Source organism: Gossypium arboreum, chromosome 10 (genome assembly GCF_025698485.1).
Source record: "Gossypium arboreum isolate Shixiya-1 chromosome 10, ASM2569848v2, whole genome shotgun sequence".
Classification (NCBI taxonomy): Eukaryota; Viridiplantae; Streptophyta; class Magnoliopsida; order Malvales; family Malvaceae; genus Gossypium; species Gossypium arboreum.
Genome location: NC_069079.1, coordinates 125,837,759 through 125,858,883, shown reverse-complemented (window position 1 = coordinate 125,858,883; position 21,125 = coordinate 125,837,759). Strand labels below are relative to the sequence as shown.

At 30.4% G+C, this 21,125-nt stretch overlaps 1 protein-coding gene and 1 long non-coding RNA gene across 2 annotated transcripts; one reads left to right on the top strand and one right to left on the bottom strand.

Annotated features, from left to right (window-relative positions):
- Positions 1 to 7,924: 7,924 nt before the first annotated feature.
- Positions 7,925 to 8,742, bottom strand: LOC108465165 (zinc finger protein ZAT11-like). Its single transcript, XM_017765488.2, has one exon. It carries the CDS (start codon positions 8,633 to 8,635, stop codon positions 8,096 to 8,098), a length of 540 nt encoding a protein of 179 aa, XP_017620977.1. The 5' UTR covers positions 8,636 to 8,742; the 3' UTR covers positions 7,925 to 8,095.
- Positions 8,743 to 18,287: 9,545 nt separating this feature from the next.
- On the top strand, positions 18,288 to 20,571 carry LOC128281626 (uncharacterized). The gene is made up of 2 exons (XR_008271878.1): positions 18,288 to 18,452; positions 20,281 to 20,571. It is a non-coding gene; the product is annotated as an uncharacterized LOC128281626 (long non-coding RNA).
- Positions 20,572 to 21,125: the final 554 nt, after the last annotated feature.

The following is a 21,125-nucleotide window of genomic DNA, read 5'->3' as shown; positions in this document are numbered from 1 at the left end:
CTTTGACTTTCTTGTTTTCTTCTCCTACTGATTCTTTGGTTATGCCATGGTTGGATTTGCAAGCAAGGGAGGAACTTCGTAGTCCTCCTCAACAGCTTCACAGAGATCATTTGCCTCCAAATGAGCCTCCATCCTTGCTAACCAAACATGATAGCCTTCTCCATTAAAAATATGTGGTGCAAGTGTCGTGAAAAAGGTTTCTGTAACACCCCTAACCCCAAGCCGTCACCAAAATAGGGCTACGAGGCATTACCGGACTTATACACTAACATTTATATAAAACCGAGTCATAAACTTTAAATTTCAGATCGATTCGTATCAAATTTCATCTTAAAGTTGTTAATATGGGCCTACGGGGCCCTATATATGTTTTAGAAGTGATTTGAGACTAAACCGGAAATTTTTAAAAATTTTCCTTGAAGATAGGGGCACATGCCCGTGTGGCTTGGGACATGCCCGTGTGCTGCAGCCGTGTGATACATAGCTAGCTACTGACTTAAGTCCAAGGCCAAATGACATGCCCGTGTGTCAAGGCCATGTAATAAGTAGAAGGTTACTGAGTTTCTTACACTGCCATAAGGCACGCCCGTGTCCCCTGACCGTGTGGCGCCATGTAGGCATGATTTAAGCCAAGTTGCCGCCCCTTTTTGAGGTAATTTTCACAAGCCATATTATATAACATTTATACCTAAAAATTTTCAACCAAACAATTATTTCAAGCTAAAACAAGTATATTTCATTTTCCAATCATAAAACATCACATTCAACATAATTTGCATGCTTAATTATTCATATAATTACATTACTAAATGAAATCCTATACTTGCCATATAAACTAAAAAGTTATTTAACAAAATCTACCGGAGTAAATCTGGATAGTGTGACCCTTGATGTAGATCCGATCCTCCGTATGTATATAAGTCAATCTACAAAACAAATCACATACACAAGTAAGCTTATAGAAGCTTAGTAAGCTCATAGGCATAATAACACGGATCTTACCAAACACTGTACACAATTATATATGTATTAGTTAAACTATTTCATCCTGCAAATCACAACTTCATTAATAAACTCATTTGAATGATTTTCATGATGCAATTGACGAATTTAATTCTTTTGGGCCCATTTCTTATTTATTTCCATTGTCAAATTAGGGAACAATAATGGAATTGAGTGCTTCATTATCACATTGCCATAGTAAACTATGGACTTTCACATTGTCACACATCACACACCGAAGCCATAGCCCTGCCATGGTCTTACACAGATCACATATCATACCGATGCCATATCCCAAATATGGTCTTATACGGAATCACATTATCACATCACACCGATGCATAGCCCAGCTATGGTCTTATGCGGGAACGCGAATCACATTGTACCGATGCCATAGCTCGGCTATGGTCTTATACAGAAACATATATCACATCTTTTCTGTCAGTTCATTATGGTCATAAAACGAAAGCACTCAAACCATTGTTCCAACTAATTTGTTCTTTTAGTTACACATTATTCATTAGTTAATACAATTTGACAATATTCATCTACAATAAAATACTTTAGCAATCATAAGATTTTCATATCAAACATTGAACTTTGCCATATGAACTTACCTGGGCTAATTTGCAAAACTCGTAGAATTTAAGGGACTATTCTTGAATTTTCCCCTTCCCACGATTCACTTCGTTTTCTTGATCTGTAATTATAAAATTATTCCTCCATTAGCATCTATTTCAATTCCATTCTATTTCACAATTTATGCCCTTAATTTTCAAATTTTCATAATTACCCCAAGCTTTTCAATTTTTACAATTTAGTCCCTATTCAATTTATTCATCAATCCAACTAATTCCTTTCAAATATCATTTTATCTAAACACTACAAACTACTTCACAGCCTTTGACGTTCCAAGCTTCAACACAAAACCCTAATTCCAACAACTTTCATAATTAGGTCCTAAAATAAATTTCTATGCAAATCTCTTCACAAAATCATCATCATATAACAAAATTAAAACCTTAATTCCATGATAAATCATCATAAACTTTCAGCACTTACTCATGGTAACTTTCTAAAATATTCATAAAAGCAAAAACTATTGAATTAGATATTAGGACGTAGTTGCAAAAGTCTCAAAATCACAAAAATCACAAGAAATAATCAAGAATTGAGCTTACATGTAATAGAAATATGAGAGACCAGCTTAAAAGAACCCTTCAATGGTGTTTTTGCTGGAGAAAATGAAGAAAATTGAAGAAAACTCTAGATTTTTACCTAATATATCATATTTTACAATTTAATAATTACCCAATTCCAATTTTGCCCCTTGTTCACACTTGATTTTTATTTTTCCAGCACACACCTGCCGTCCAGCCCAATAATAGGTGTTTAATTGCCTATTTAGTCCTCCTTTAATAATTACTAGAGCTATTTAATCACATTTCACAATTTTACACTTAATTCAATTTAGTTCTTTTTACCCAATTCACTACCAAAACCTTAAAATTTCTTAAAAAAACTTTAATACTAACTTACTAACACTCCATAAATATTTATAAAAATAATTACTGCTCATTTTATGAATTCGAGGTCTCGATACCTCGTTTTTATCTTATTTAATCTACAAATTTCTTTTAATTCATAATTTCACTAATTCGAAATTATTTCTAAAACCACACTTAACTTTTACTTACTAATATCTAAACTCACATGTCAGATTTAGTGATCTCAAATCACTATTCCGATATCACTGAAATTTGGGCCGTTACAGTTTCTGAATCCATAGAAGAAAAAAAAATTCGCTCAAAAAGTCTCTTAAGAAGATAGCTTTGATACCACTTTGTTGGAGTTTTGAGAAAAACTTGCTGTGAGAAAAACAACAAAGGCAAGACGAAAGTAGAAGTAATTTTTATGGGAAATGTATGTTTCATTGAATTGAAAACTAATGTTCATATGGGAAAAAATTCAACAACTAATGAATAGGAATAAGCTACTAAAAGATTCATAATCTCTAAAAAATCTCTAAAAACTAGCAACAAATAAAAAAAAAGCTAAAAATAGCTAGATTATTTTGTTAAAATAGTTGAGGTATAAATTTTCAACACAAACTTAGCAAAAGTAATGCGGCCTGCCATTGGTAGTAATTGTACATTTTATCCACTGAGTCTTTGCTAGGCTTCATCAACAACAAATTGGAAAATGCTTGTTGATATACGACAAACGAAAGTGGAGAAGGAGAGGGAGGTGTTAAAGGAGGCTAGTTTACCCATTCCAAGGTTGAAAGTCGAACAAATAGAGTGATCTAAAATGAATGCTTAATGTATTAGGATTTTGTATGGAGAGAGCTCCTATTTAGTGGTATCTTCTATGATTTAAAGGAGAGTGAGAATTCATATTCAATTATTCCTTTCGGTGGGCTTTAGGCGACTCAACAGAGAGTCCAACTGGGTTCAAGTTGAGGTAGGGCTATAATAAAGCTCCTAATCATCCTTTTATAGAAAAGTGGTACCCTTAAATAACTTCCCAAATTAGTAGCCTTTTGAAAACTTATGAGGTCGCAAATCAAAACTGCTTGTGATTCGGTCACATTCGTAGAGAAAAAAAAACTCAGGTCTTTTGAAGCACTTTATTAACAGTCATTTCTTGTTTATTGTTCGCTTCGTAGAAAAGAATTAAATCATCTAGGAAGAATAAGTGAGAAATATGTGGGCATCCTCTATTAAACCTGATTGATTTCCAAAATCCATGCATGACAGAATCATCAATACTTTGTCCTAATCTTTCCATTTCCAAAACAAAAAGATAAGGGGATCAAGATCTCATTGGTGAATTCCTCTTGTCAGTTTGAAATCTTCTGTATATGAACCATTCCATAAGATTTGCATGGACAACGAGGTAACACAATGCATAACTCTAATCAGATTCATTAGAATTCTAGCATCATACAAAGAGTCCTCTAAGAAATCCCAACAAACTCGATCATAAAATTTTTTAAGGTCATATTGCAATCCAACCTTTCCACCCTTTTCTTGCATGCATGGAATGAATCACATCTTGAGAAATAATAATATTATCAATAACGTTACCTCTACGAACAAAGTTGACTTAAGTTTGGGCAACCAGCATTGGTATAACCAGTTTCAACTTGTAGACTATAACTTTAGTAAAGATCTTGTATGGAACAGTACAGAGGTTGATGAACCAATATAGAGATAAAGACTCTGGACTCACCTCTGTTGGAACCAAAACAATAAGTGTTCTATTCCAATAAGGGTCTAAAGATCCACCACTGAAAACTTCAAAAATCATGTTAGAAATTGAGGCACCCACATGCTTCCACTCCCTCTAATAAATATGTGCATGAAAACCATCTACCCTTAGAGCCTTGAGAGGAGCCATGTCAAAGAGAGCCCGTTTAATGTCATCGTTACTGACAGGACGCTTAAGAGCCTCAATAGTTGTTGGGTCAAGCATAGGAAAATGACTCTTAATACAAAGAACCCCGCCACAATAGTCATTCAAAGTGAAGAGCTTCAGAAGAATGGCTATAGATTTAAGAACATCCTCATCGTAACACCAATATAACCCATCTAAACGCAGAGCCTTGATGTGATTAATCCTTCGTCTCTTGATAGCTTTACTATGAAAATACTTAGTATTACAGTCCCCCTTTGTCTACTAGTCACAACAAGATTTTTGCTTCCAAAAGAGTTCTTCTTGAGAATGCTCTCAAGTTCCCTCCTTAAGTCTTTATCTAAATTCTGTAAATTTTCCGTATGATGCTTCTCCAACGCCATTTGCACCCCCTCTCCAAGTAAGCATTTCCCCGCTGCCAATTTGGGCTATTTTATTTAAGGGTGTTGTAAGGCAGTCAGATTTAAATTAGGGGACAGCTTGAAATTTTGCTAGTTTAGTAGCAAAAATAAAATCAATCTCCATATTAATTTTCTTATTTATTTTTGTTTATTATTGGTTTTAATATTAATTTCTGCTAACGAATCATACAACTTTATTTAATTTCATATCATAATTTCCCATTATAACTTAATGATACAATTAAATGTTTTTATATTTTTATGGACAAATAAAAGAAAGTTATAGGCACCTAAAATTCATGGAATATAAAGTTTTTTTTTTAGATATAGATATTATTAATTTAACTAAAAATATAGGTTTAAACCTATCAAAGTTTCTGCTATTGCCTAAAATTTAAAATTTAGTCCCTATATTTTAATTTTGAGAGATTGAGTCTTTATACTTTTTCTATTTAAAAATCTTTGTCCCTCTGTCAATTTTACTATTAGAATTAGTGATGTAGCTATTACAAAAGAAGAAGGTAAAATAACTCTTGTAGTCTTCAACATTTATAGTTTTTTTTAATTTGGTATTTACACTTTAAAAGTATATAAATAATTACTAAAACATATTTTAAAAATTAATTTTTTTCATATTTCCAATAAAAATTAAATTTTGGTGAAGAACTAAATATTCCTTAAAATTAAAAACAATAAAAATAAATTTTAAATAATTCGTTTTGAATAAAATTTACTCCATTAGCAAAGAACTTCTTAAACAAGTGGACAGGTATAATCTCTATGCTTGTTATCAATTACCATTGACCTTGAGAAGAATATGAACAAATTAAGATGAAAGATATGCTTTCTTTTTTATTATCCCATCAAAGCACAAAACTGCTATCAATAAAATGATGGAAAAAAAATTCACCCTTAAAAACTCGAGTTGTGGTTAAGCATGTTGGCACATCAAAACTCGCATAAAACAATTAAAGAAGTATTTTATCCTCATCAAAGCAAGCATAAAACAACTAAATATTGAGAGTTGAAAGAGCTTTCACAAGGAAAGTTTGATTGGGAGAGAATTCAAGCTAAATATATTAAGTTTAAATAGTTGCTTGTATCATAAGATTTTAAAACAATGCTTAGAACTACCCTGGTCCCTTCTCAATCCATAAATAGGAGGATAATTTGCTTCATCACACTCGAACTCATGTTTTCCTATATTGACAATAATATCCATGTCAATCGAAGAAAGAATCAATTAACTTATATCATAAAATTTAATAATGAAATTCTTCTTTAAATAAAGCCTTACAGACTTTGATTAAATTTAAACTACATAAACAATTCTTTTATTTTTATCGTTATATGTGTTAAATTGTGTACCAAAATGTATTCCCACATCATCTAACACACCAAATTATTGACTAGACTTGACCAGACTTTGGTTATCTAGCTTAGCTTTTTTTTTTAAATCAAACCCAAACTTGACTTCAATTGTGAGATCATGTAAAACGACAAACTGGTGGTAAAAAAAAATAAAATAAAAAACTCTAATAACCTAAATTTTCTAGTTTTAATGTTATAGAAGACTTTTGCTTAAGTTATACTCTTACTTTGGAAGCACAATAATTTATCAGTCTTATATGTGTTAAATTTATAAAAGTTTTATGATTTAATTTGAGGCCTTGCTGTATTTAATCAAAAGTATAGAAAAATAATGTTACTATATATAAATTATTGAATTAAACCAATAATTTTTCCATTCCAAGAGATTTTATAGAAAATTTTAAAATGGTTAGTTTATTAATTATCGAAAATTGGATGAAAAACAAAAAGCATATTCCAAAAGTTTCATTTTCATTGAAGTGGAAAGCTATAAAATAGTAACTATAGCTTAATTAATATATCATATTAAATATGCCAAATTTTGCTTTTAATTAGAGAAAAGCAAAGTTATATCAACTCACAGCTAATTTAATCCTCTATTAAATGTAAACGTTACTTCTAATAATTTCTCATTTTGTCAAATTCCATAAAGGTCCCTTTACTATAATTTGATAGTTCTAATTCATCTTTTTCGAAATATGTAATTTCAATTTCAAGGTTAACTTTTTTCTATTAATTCCATTAAAGTATTTGCCCTAGCTTTTTTTTTTTTGTTAGAAACATACAGTGATGTAGGGGTGAGCGTTCGATCGAATCAAGTGAAAAAACTTCGAGTTAATCGAGTTGACGATTCCTATTTTATCATCCTAACTCGAATTGAAATTTTTCTAATCAAGTCGAGTTGAATCGAGTGAATTTTTCAAGTTAAATTAAAAAGTTAAACATATCAAATTAAAATCTTCTTATAGTATAACTAATTTCATGTTAGAGTACATAAATTTGAAACTATATATATTTGAAAACATTTTCAAAGAAAAAAACATTAGTATGGTAAACTTGAATCATTAATTAACTTATTTACATCCCAAAATTATTATTCTAGAAATTTTTAATTTTTTAACTTTCTTTATATATTTTCTAGAATTTTGTTTGATATTTTGAATTTTAAAATTTATTTTAAATTTTAAAATTATTTTGAATTATTTTGTAATTTTTGTTGAGAGAGAAACCAATTTGCTCATTTTCAAACTTGACAGGGATCAAAAGAGTATTTACACAAATCTGTTATTTGAATTATTCGAGATATTTGAATTATAAAATTCAACTCGATTCAAACTCAAAACTCGAATTACTTATTCGAGTTGACTTGAATAATTTGAATAACTCGATTAAATTAACTAGAAATTAAAAAAAAAATCAATTTTTTCAAATCTAATGGACTCACCCCTAAGATGATATGCCAAATACACTTTGGCATTTTTAGTAAAACAAATAGCAAACTTTTTTCTTTTGGAAAAAAATTTATCTCGGGATTAAAAAAATACATATTTTCAGAAAATACTAAAAATGATCTAGAAGGATTCACCTAAAATGAATAATACATGCAATTTGACCTAAACAAAATATCAAGCCAAAAGAAAGCTCATGAAACATGAAAAGAACTGAACAAACAAGTTATGTTTATCTTCTGGTTAAAGAGTCATGTTGATGTAAACAAATTCACCAAAAAGAAATTATAATCAGAAAATATGTTAATTTAGAATAAAAGAAAAATATAATGATATATATCTCTATATTCATTATACATCTCTATCTGTAAATTAATGAACAAATATATACATGAACCCCTTCTAGAAAATATTAAAAAAAAATCAAAATCATATAGCTAATCAGAAAGGAAGAGTTTAGAAGAAACAATCAATTGGTGGAGTTGCTTTGCCAAGCTTAAACAATTCTAAATCATTCTCCAATGGAGTCAAGTTCAAATCCAAACATAAAACCCTTCTGCTATTCGGTTTCTTCACAATCGGTGTCCTTACGGTCTCTTGAGATGACGTCGAAGAACTCAAAGGTCCATGTTGGTGCTGGTTTTCACTCGAACCACCCCTGTGCCTCCTCATATGTCCCCCCAAGGCTTGTCCGATTGAGAACTCGAGCCCGCAGATCGAACACTCGTGTGTCTTAGGCTTCGCTGGTGGTTGGTTCTCCGTTGATCCGCTATCGAGCAACTTGGGTTTCTTGTGGCTCGCTCGATGACCACCTAGAGCTTGGAATGAAGCGAACTGTCGGTTACATGTTTTGCACTCGAAAACCCTAGTAGGGTTATTGTTGTTGTTATCGTTGAAGATGGTATGATCATATTGGTTTGTTCCTTGTGAAAGGAGCATCAAACAATTTGCCAAAGCCAAATTGTTCTCAATTTCATTAGGAAAGCTTCTCTTCATAGTTTTTTTTGGGGGTATGGTGTGAAAATGGAAGTTGTTTTTGGGGGTATTTGATGATCTATTCAAATAAGAAGTAAGTAAAATGGGATATTTATTTATAGATTGGTTTGATAGGAAATTATAGAGATGGAAGTTTTTGACTTTTATAGTTGACCTTCTGGAATGACGTTTGTATCCCTTCTTTTAGTCATTTTTTTTATTTGTCACTTTAATTGAAATATGGTATTAGCGTGTTGTGAGTTTTGAGTGTGAAATCAGTTCAACTCGTGCATGCGTCAGCATGACCGAGTTGCTGAGTCGAGCGAGTTGCAAGCCTTTTCCTACAAGTTAAGAGTCTTCAATTGTCTAGAAGATTCTAACTTTCTCAGCAAAATGTTGTGACTGGTCATACCCAATAAATATTTCCAAGTAGAATTTATAGTCAATTGAATATTAGGTGGCAGTTGATGATTGGTAGAATGGTTTTACTTAATGTAGGTTCTTTTGTATGCGAACCTAGTAAGGTCATGAGTTACATGGTTGAGATAAGAGTGATAACCTTTATATGTTTTCACACTTTTACTTCTTTTCTTAATTCTTTGGATAATGCAAATGCAAGTGCATCCTTATCACATAACTCAAAAGTCTTTCACAAATAAAATATTATTCAATTTACAAAAAAAAAAAAAGAAATTTATTCAAAGCTCGACTTATTGTATAAATCACATCTTTACAATCGAATGAATAATCGACCTTTGAAATATTTAATTCATATTAATTTAGTGTATTTATATATTTACTTTCAATTTCTAATGAAAAATTCAAATTTATAGAAAAAATTATTCAACATGCTCGACTTCTTATTTATATATATTTATAAAAGATTCAAACTTAAAATTAGTTTAGTTATGAACATAAATTATTTGTCACTCCATTATTGGTTCAGTAATTTTTATATTTTTAAATATTTGAAATAAAAGTTGGTGAAGTCTTAGTTCGGTTGACATCAGTATTGTTGTCAGTGTAAGAGAACGTGAATTCGAGTGTGCTAAAATACATTTATTCTCTTATTTAAAGGTTAAATAGAGGTTATGGATAGTTTTAAGTAATAAACAAAAAAGAATTATTTGTAGATGAAAATGGAAACTTAAATATAATTTTGCACTAACTTTGTAGAGTCAAGATAGTTAAAATGCAGATTGGAATATTGCATAACATGTGTAGGGGAAAGTATAATTTATTTCCATCTTTCGTCATTGCTTATTAGATCTTTCACCGACGAAATTGTAAAAAAAAAAAATACAAAAACAGAACTAATTTTTTTATGAAGAAAGAAAAAACAATTAATTGAATTTCACAAGAATCTTCTGTTTGCCTAAAAAGAAAGTCGGGTCAAACAATCTACAATTATTAGTGACGACGTCATTGAATTTTATGGGAATTACTTGAAAACCACGTATTGCTTTTGAACTTACACCACTTACTTACGTGTCAAACAGCCCCAACTACCTTTTAGCGACGAAATCCTTAAGCTCTTCTGTTGTCGGCTAAAGTGGTCCTTTGTTTCTTTTGCTTGATTGCTTTTACACACTTAAAAAGTGGATTTGAAGCTGATTTTTTTTTTTGTTATACCATGTAATTTGTTAAAATTTGAATTATGAAACCATCTAAAAAGTTAAATTTTGAGGATTTTAAATATATATTATATAACATTTGGTTTGATAAGGGTTTAACTAGAGGAGAAGGTAGGGGCAGGCAAAGATCGGACCCGTAAAAAAATTATTTAACTCTTAAAAATTTATAAAATTTTAAGTAAATAAATGACCCAAATGATAAAATTTTGATCTCGTCTTAAAATCTATTTTATAAAAATATAACTACAAAATTGACTTCAAACTGTATCAATTTTTTCACTTAGGTATTTAAAATTGTTTGGGTTAAAAGTAGTATCTAAACTACTAATATTATTTCATTTTATTCAAAAGAAAATGTGTGATATTCAGTAAGAATATATTATGTGTCACGTTATTATTAGTTGATATCGTATTTTCAGAATAAACTGTGCATTCAATCATTTAAAAAGTAATTATTTGCAAAAATAAAACATTTCTAAATTAAAGAAATGACAAAGGAGGAGAATGAAAGGTGGTTGAACAAAAGATCAAGAAACAACAAATCAGTGGCGGCTAGTCAACTTTGTAGCTGATGATTACTTAACCCAAAAGCTCTTAATTTATTTTAATTATTTTATTAAGTAAGTTTAATTAGTGGCTTTAGTTAATAAATAATTACTTTTTGAGTTAACTCTTTTAGTTGAAAAGGTATTTCCTTTGGTTTTAACAAAATAAGGACGTATACTTTAAACTTTGCCCAAACACAAGTTAAAAGTGTAATTAAATGTAATTTAGAAATTAATTTTCATAAAAAAAAAAGGTTGGAAATGTGCTTTTGTTATAAAATTAGGTAAAATTTATCCATTCCAAATTAGGTAGCATCACTTAATAATATTTCTTTTGGGTAAATTACAAAAGTAATCACTTTTGTTTGCCTTAAATTATATTTTAGTCATTTATATTTGAAATGTTACATTCTAGTCACTTACATTATCGTTTTGTTATGAAGTGGTCACTCTACTATTAAACTCTATTACCTCCCTAACGGCAGTCCTACCTGGCGGTCCAAATGAGTTTTAAATGCCAACTTGGATGTCCAGTTGTTGGGTTAAAAATAGGTTTTTAATTAAATAAATTTAATTTGGACTACCACGTAAGACATCCAAGTTGGCATTTAAAACACATTTGGACCGCTACGTAGGACCGCCTTTAGAGAGGTAACAGAGCTTAACGGTAAAATGATCACTTCGTAACAAAACAATAACGTAAGTGACTAAAATGTAACATTTCAAACATAAATGCCTAAGATGTAATCTGAAGCAAACAAAAGTGACTATTTTTATAGGTTACCTTATTTCTTTTTGGAAGATTAGAAATAATAATTGAGAATATAATAACTTCATCACATTTATTACAATAATTGACAAATAAATCGGTAAGCATCAAATTGTCAAAAAAAATCCCAAAGATTGAAAATTTGTCAAGTTGATAAATACTTTTAAACTTTTGTATTAGGCAAATCAATTTTGTTCTAATTATATCTGTTCTTTTTGAGACAATACTTAGAACTACTTATAGTTTTTTTTCCCAATCCATAAATAAAAAGATAATGCGCTTAACTACACTCAAATTCAGGTCCTCCTACATTAATAACAATACTCATACCAATCGAATTAAAACTCAATGGACAGGAAATTAATTTTTTAAATGGCTGCTGAATTGCTAGACGTGCATGTTACATGCCTATAGAAAATGGAAATGGATTTTGTTTTTCCAATTCAAAGTCTAAATTTCTAGAATAAAATTGAGAGAATAAATTTCCAAAATTGCCGTGGCGTGCAGATAAATCTTATCTAAGTGTTGTTGCTCTAACTTCCAAGTCTTTGTTTACTTAAATTGTCTTCAAATTGAATTGCAAAAACTTATGAAATATTATTTCCTTGTTTCAAGCAAGCATGTATTACTTGGAAATTTATAAATTAATACATAAATACCAAGAAAAAAAAACATATAGGTTATACTTGGCTTTGCAAATTCCTTATTATTTTGGAAATTTCTTGCTTAATGTTTACATCAATATTGAAATCACAACTTTCTCCTTTGGCATTCTAGAAAAGTAAGATAAATCAAGTTTGAGATTTTTTTGTTCTTTCGGTATAATCACATGTATTTTAATTAAATTTATGATTTTATGATTTGAGCCTATTTTTGTTGAAATTCGAGATAGCATTCAAGTAAATTTCTCTTAACATTCTGCAATTTTTAAAAAAATTTGGGAACAAATTAATTAATAAAATAAATTGAATCAACAATACATAGTTTATATGATTTGATATATATTAAATTCTTCGGATTAGGATACAACTTGAAAAACTTGTTTTAAATTTACTTTTTATATTAAAAGAAATAATATTTGATGTCTTGTCGATGTAAAGTCTTATACACCATTATTGAATAATAGCATGACATTTCGTTATTAAATTAAACAAAAATATGAAGAATCTAAAAAAAATACTGATAATTTTATTTGTAACTATTATAAATAAATATTAATGACTCTTGAGTTTAGGATATTTGATTTAAGGGTTTAGCATCTCAAGCTTAGAGTTTAGAGTTTTAGCCTTTATTTAAAATGAATTATGTTAAAAAATTATTAGTATTATCCATAATTCCTCCACTATTTTTATTTTATTTAATGATGAAATATCATATTATTATTTATCGATGGTATCTGAAATTTATATACTAAGAATGTATCAAATATTCTCCAAAAATTTATTATATATGATGAAATTTAATACTTCAACCAATTGAATTCATATTAAGTATTAACTAGTTCTCCAAATACATAATTCTCTTAATATTTACACTATTAAATATTTAAGTTCATATTTTATTTTAAATATTTACTATATTAAATATTTAAATTCTTTTTAAATATAATCAGAATAAACTGATATTGAATTAGGCATGGACCAGGCAACTTGGTCCTGTCTAATCTTTAGACTGGTTAAAATTTACCTAGAACAGATTCAAATTGATTAAAATAATATTTTATTTAAATTCAATTATAATATATGAACAGTAAAATACATATTGTTAGGTCAAATCAAGTTGGGATTTGGAGTTGAAATCATTCTTAAAACTAAAGATTTTGGACCTCAATTCAGTTTTAAAAAATTATATAATTAGATGTTTTTAATAAAATAAAATAAGAAAAATAATGGACCTACCTCTTTTGTATATGTGAATCTGATGTGCTTAGATGAAGGTCTCATTCATGAATTAGTAAACTATATAGTAAAGAAAAAAATTGGTTTGAAATGATATGAATAGTTGATAAATTAACGAATATTTAGAATGTACAGCAATAAGCAAAATTAAATTATTGATATGCACCGACATATATTCATTTGATTTGCTACAGTGACTTAAAGAATTAGAAGATATATATACTCTAGGCATGCTCTACAAGTAAGGGTGGCTTAATTTAATGGTTTGTTGTTAGCTTACTTTTGCTTATAAGATAACTTAAAATGAATAAATAATTAATTGTTGACTTTTTAGGGGGCAATTTGATAAAGTTAACTTAATCAATTTATTATAAATTATAATCAACAACTACTTCACATTATTCCAAAATATGTGGTCTTAGTCACCATTTTAATTGAGATTTGCAAAAACCCAATTGTGAGCTAAAAGTTATAATTTTGTATTATGTTTGTAGTTTTTCATTTATATAAGTTAAATAGTTCCTAATAAAATTAAAATTAAAAAATTTTAGGTTAAAATCTCAGTTAGGGTAGCTAGAATTTTGTCTTTTCTAATAAAATCTTGTTCACCTCTTCAGGTGTGGTTTGGGTTCGAGTTGCGTTAATTACGTTACTGTTAAGGCTTTTTCCTCCTCTTATAATTCAAAAAAAAATATATAAAATATAATAAAAGTTAATTTATTTGATTTTACTGAAAAGAGAAAAATAATAATGCATTATTAATAGTCTGTAACTTTTGATCTTTTAACTCTCCATGCCTATGATATTTAGTGTCTTTGTTTTTAATTTTAGAAATTAATCTCTCTATTTATCTTATTTGAAAAATTAAAATCCCAATTGTACAAGCCCAATTTTGGGCCCAATACTCAAAACCCACTAAACCCAATTACAAACCAACCCCTAACTCAGCCCAACTAAGCCCAAACCCCACCTAACCCTAGCCCACCCTCCTAAACTCCTCCAAGAAACCCTAGCCGTCAGCACATGCTCCCCACCCCTCTGCTCCACCACCGACGCCTGCAAGTGGACTCTGCTCCACCACTGGTACCTGCAAACAATAAACAAGATAGAAAGCAGAGCAAGTTGTAAGGGAAATGCATATAAAAGGCCACACCCGAAACTATTGTACGGGGGGTTTTTTTTAGAAAAGAAAATAAAAAAACAACATTATTATCAAAAAATACAAAGCAAAGAATAGATATCATCAATATATCAAGAGCAGAAAACGAAACTCAAGGAGGAGATCATAACCAGAAATCAAAAGGTTTTCTAAAATTCTCTAAGTTTCGAATCGGTTTTCTTTTTTTTTCTTTTCTTTTTCTTTACTTTTTTCTTCTTTGTTTACATGTATGTATGCATATATATTAAAAACAGTAAAAATATATATAAAAAAAAATTTACCTTTTGAAACTCCGCCATCAGGTGCGGTGGTGGCGACGGTGGCAAAAGGCGCAGGCGCTCGGTGACCGGCGATTCCCCGGCCGAAATCGCCCTCTCCCTCTCTCTCCTTTTTTTTTTTCTTTCCTCAGAAATTGAAATGATTTTTTTAGAAATTTTCAAGCTTTTATAGCCTACCTAACGGCACCGTTTTGGTGCCCGATTTAAAACGCAAAAGCGACGCCGTTTCACATGACCCAAGAACCCGATCCGGCCTGAGGATCCGCGTGTTTTATATAATGGTCTAATTATGCATGTCCTTCCGCTTTTTATACATTTTGCAATCAAGTTTTCATGTCTTTTAAATTAGCCTCAAGTTTATCGCTTTGTGATTTGGTTCTCCTTCAATGACGCCGCTTTTAAGGACTCGGGAAATTTCCTTTTGGCCCTCCAAGGTTACGCGTATTTAAATGGGTCCTCTCTTTATATCTCCTTTCAAATTGGCCCCAAAACTTTGATTTTGTTTGAATTTGGTCCTTTTCGATTTAATTTGATTTCTATATTATTTCTACCTTCTTTTACTAATAACATTATTTATTATCATATTTACTATTATTATTATTACTATTACTATTACTATTATATTTAGCAACATATTACCATTATTATTTATTGTACCATTATTATTTTGTTTCCTTTATCCATTAATATTACTATTATTCATATTAATACATATTAAGGTATGTTTATTTACATATATATGCATATATATTTTATATAGCACTATATTAATTACTTTACTTTAATATTTCCATTACATTTTGTTTGCTCTTTGCATTTCGACATTATATTTATTATTACTATTGTTGTTATATATTAATGTATGCTTTTATATGTATACGTATATATATATTTGTATATAGCATTATTTGTTTATTACTTTGATTTAATATTTTCATTATTATTATTATACTTGCTTTTCGTATTTCTATATTATTATTATATAGTAGTATGTATTTTCATTATATACGCATATATTTATATAGTAATATTAGTTCTTTTATGACATTATTATTTTGATTAATACATTCGTATCCCATATGTACATCCTTTAATATATAATATTCCATATTATGCACGTATATATTGATATCATATTATGCTTATCATTACATTTTACACATATCATGTACATATATATATATTATAAATAGCATATTGCCCATACATTCTATTATGTATATTTTTATAACTATTATGAGCTCATTTTATATATATCCCGTATATTTTTAATATATCATATATTTTTTTCGTTTCGTTATTATATATATTTTAATACCATATGTATTATTATCGTCTTATACTATTATTATTATTTTCGTCATCATCGTCATTTTTCTTTTGTCATTTTTATGCATCTTTATTATTTCATGTATTCATTGGTTTTATTTTCTTCATGCATTTGTTATATTTACACACTACTAGGCTTGCTATCATTTCATTTTATATAATTGCTACCTTATTATTTTTGTTATAATCACGTTTATTATTATACATTATTATTAATACCAAAATTTGCCTTTATAAATCACGTTATATTTTGTCACTCAATATATTCAAACAATTCCTCCATAAAAGTAATATCCTATATTAGGCAATTTGAGATAATCGTGCCCTAACTTACTGGGTTTCGACTTTTCTCGTTTAACCTAAATAACGGAGTATATTCTTTTTAAATCATTATACGAGTTTTGAAAAATGCTTGTTCTCGAAGATGTGAAGTGTTGTGCCCTAACTTACCGGGTATGATATTTTGTCATCTCGAAATAAGAGTTTTGTTTAGAAATAAAGGCAATACTCAGTGTTTGAGAATTCGAGAAAACGTGCCCTAACTTACTGGGTTTCGACTTCTCTCGTTTATTCTAAATAATCGAATACCCTTTTAATAAAATACACAGATTTCATAAAAGGCAAGCTCGCTCTCGAAAATTTAAGATGTCGTGTCCTAACTTACTGGGTGTGACATTTTACATTTTGAGACGAGAGAGTCTTTAACACTTGAGCTTTTTATAAAGAAGGATCGTATTTTAAAATTCTTTCAAGTTTTTTTTAATTTTTGACACTAAGACACTAATTAATCAACTAGGTACCAATTTTGGGCGTATCGAGGGTGCTAATCCTTCCTCGTGCGTAACCGACTCCCGAACCTGTTTTCTCGATTCTCGTAGACCAAAATTGTTGTTTAAATAAACCAAACTATTTATTAAAAACAACCACTTTTATGAGGTGACCTGATCACACCTCGTCAAAAAGGATCGGTGGCGACTCCCGTTCTTTTATTTTCAAAATCCAAGTCGATTCCCGTTTTTTTTTAAAAAATAGTTACGACACCAATAATTTACTTCTTTAAATATATGTTGTCATCTTGTCAATGGGATTTTAATATTAATTTTTCAAAAAAAAAAACCTTAATAGAGTTATCAATTAGACGTGACTAAATTTCAAAGCCCTTCCAATTCTCCTTCTATGAAACTTCCTAATAGATTAAAATAGACTAATTAGCATTAATGTGTGGTCCAAAAACATGGTGTTTTAAGTGGTACGCTGCAAGAAATTTGTAGATTCTATTGTTTTTTCCTGGTCACACGAAATGGAAAAAACTACACTTATTTTGTACGATTTTCCACATGTTAAGACCAAATTGCAGTACAAAAAGGAGGTCAAGGTGTAAAGGGTAATTAAAGAATGGAAATTTATAAAATGCTTGACAAACCCATTTTTCAAGAGATAGTGACAATTTAGATTAAGATTTAAATTTGATTTTTGTTGAGTGTTTTTGTGAATTTATCTCTCTAAGGTTAATTTTTTATTTATATGATACAGTTTTTGGATGTGACGTCTTATGTAAGTCCCCATGCATGCTAACACTGTAACGCCCTAATTTTCGGGAATTCTGTGAATGTTGGCATAGATTTAATTATGTTAGTGGGCCTCTAGAAAGCCCAAACTTAAGATAGAACCCAACAATTTTAGTTAATTTTTGTTCCATAAGAAAAAGGGGGTGAAATTATGAAATAGGACCTATGTGAAAATGTTTGAAAATGCTATAGGCTAAATTGAAGTGGCCAAATAAATAGGAGTGCAAAATAGGAGGATTTGCATGACAAACCTCCCATTTTACATGAAGTTGCCAGCCATCATGTTGTTGTAGACAAAATGTACACTTGATATCCATAATTTATGGTACAAATTGATACAAATTGATAATAGGTTAGGTAAATGTTCCATGATAATGGGTTAGGTAAATGTTTCATGATAATAGGTTAGGTAAATGTTCCATGATAATGGGTTAGGTAAATGTTTCATGATAATGGGTTAGGTAAATGTTTCATGATAAGAATATCATGTCTTTTGTATTAAAGAATTAAATGGATGAAATATGAAGTTTTATTAAAAGAAAAGGGTGAAAAGAACAAAGTTTTGTCCATCTTTGTTCATCATAGCTGAAAGTTAGAGAAGAGAAAGGAGAGGAGAAAGCTCTTGAGTATTCGGTCATTAGGAGGAGGAAAATTGAAGGTAAGTTCTTGGTACCTTGCTTCTATTTTGAGGTTCATGAGTTCTTCTTGATTCTACCTTAACTCTTGAAGTATATTTTGATTTTAGTTGTGTTGTGAGCATTTGGTCATGAATTAAAATGAAGGAAATGGTTGTTGTTTCATGTTCTTTTGATGAAAATGGAAGATATGTGAAGTTGAGCCAAACAAATGAGCATGCATGTGCCTTAGATGCTAAAGGGAAAAATCGGCTAACATGTTGTGCTTTGAAATGATGAAATGGAGATTATGCTTAAGTAAAAATCATAGATATGTGATGATTGATTGGTGATATACATGTTTAAATAACATGCATGCAAGATAGGTGTATGAAAGAGTGATTTGGTAATAAATCTGCTTGGGACAGCAGCAGTAACGTGACTTTGGAAAATCACCATAAATTGTGGGAGATGAATTAGAAGCTTAATAAATTATGTAATTAAATCTTAATGAGTCTAGTTTCAAATGGAATAAACGAGAACATATTTTGAATTCTGTACAATGAGAAATTTGATTCGTAATGAAGTGTGGTCAGATTAGTCAAACAGTGAAACATGGGAAACTTTGAGAAAAATCTGGTATTGATTGGCTAAACCAAAAATTCTGAAAATTTTATGGATAGAAGATATATGAGTCTATTTTCAAGGAAAATTAACGGAACTTGATTTGGAGTTTCATAGCTCTAGTTATAAATAATTTAGTGACTGTTGTTCAGGAAGACAGCTTGCAGTGAAATTATGATTATGTGGTAAACATTGACAAAAATTTGTTAATGAGTTGCTTATTGTTTTCTTATAAGCTTACTATGATCTGTAGGTGTGGTTGGCGAATATTGTAAGGGGTTAATCGTAGTTCGTATTTGAACAGTTAGATTAATGTGTTAGTAATCCAATTGTAGGCAGTTCGTGTGTGGATCTAAATCAAGATATCGTCGCAAGCAGTGTGTAACTAACACCCTCTTTCTTAGTCTAGATCGGCAAAAGCGAAATGCCAAATCCGGTATTTTCTAGATTTGCGAGTGTGCGAATGCTCGTGAGGTAAATCGATTAATGTTTTTAGTAGCTGCAATGTTTGGACTGCAAAGTGCATGATTTACGTGCCCTCGATATTTTTGGGCTTAATGGGCCAAAATTGGAATAATGGGCCAACGGGCCCAATTGAGTAAGAACCCTCGATGACGTGATTACATTAGTACGTGAAAGGTAGGAATATGCATGAAAAACCCTAAAATAGATAAATTATTGAAATACCTTTAAAAGTGGAAAATTTACGTTTACCCCTAGTAGATAAATTACCGAAATACCCCTAGGGTTAAATTGACCTAAATGCATGTTTGATGTTGTTATTTACTGCATGCCATGTTATTATCGATGCATGGGACTGGGATATTGACGGAGGAAGTCTTGAAAGTGGCTTGTCCACGTCTTGGAGGCTTTGCCTCAATTCTTTGATAAGCGAGCGACAAAGGTTTGCAATCTGTGGAGTGTTAAATTTGGGTGGGTTGAGCTATTCCCCACATGGAGTGTATGGCTGGTACGGGTGGAGTGTAGTGGTTGGTGGGTTGAGTAGTCTCCCAAATGGGCTTGCATATGTTTCTTGATGTTGCATGTATTTTGAAATGGGCCTATGGGCCATATTGTTATCTGAATAAGGGCTAAGGCCCGTTTATTATGTCTGAAAAGGGCTCGCCCAGTACCACTGTTACCTAAATGGGCTTAGGCCCAATAGGCTTGAGCTGACTTGGGCTTTGAATGGGTTTTCCTTACACACTGAGTTTCCCCAAACTCACCCTTTTATTTTCATCCACGCAGGAAATCCCCAACCATAGTGGGCTTGGAGCTGTGAGGGAATTCGGAGTGGCCACTCGTTCTGAAAGTTTGATTTTCTTCTGGTGAACTGGACATCCTTTTAATTACGTTTGAGGTTTTGGGCTTTTAAATGTAATAAGGCCGCTTATTTATTTTTGATGGTTTTTGATATGTATTACTAAGATAGGTAATACTTATTTTAACTGTTGAAATTGGATAGCTTTAGGGCGCATTTTCAAAAACAACAGTTGATTTCAAAATAACACGACAACAAGCAAAGCTTCCGCAATGAAAGTATTTTCCAAAATTAATCACTTTTCCTAAAAATGACTTAATCAAATCGGTTTCTTAGAAATATCCATGACGTTAAGGTGTGGCAATGGCAGTATGCATGTCTAGGATTGGATCCGAAGGAGCTTGGTACTTAGCAATCCGATGGACTCACCACCTCTTTTCGGTTTCCTACGGTGCATGACTTCCATTCACTTTAACCTATAATGAAATTAATCTTTTGAACATCAAGTACGATTTTCTGGACTTAGAATGGAATTTTTTTTTTTACGTTTTTGATGTGGCATGCCGGATCCGGCCATAACTTTTGGGCTGGGTTTAAGGTGCTACAAACACATACCCTATTGTAAGACTAACATGTGTTCCCTAAGTATGAGTTCACTTGTATGATAATGCAAACTCATGTAAGCGAACTATGTCGGTAATGACTACTGAAGTAAAGAAGATCAGATCAATTCCAGTCAAATAATTAGGTAGTGGGTTAGTAATGACGAACACCACAACAATTTTAATTTTAAAAAATATGATGTACTAATTTAAAAAAATGAAATTTTAAA

Coding starts and splice junctions, on each gene's coding strand:
- LOC108465165 (XM_017765488.2), bottom strand. CDS start 8,635: ATGAAGAGAAGCTTTCCTAATGAAATTGAGAACAATTTGGCTTTGGCA.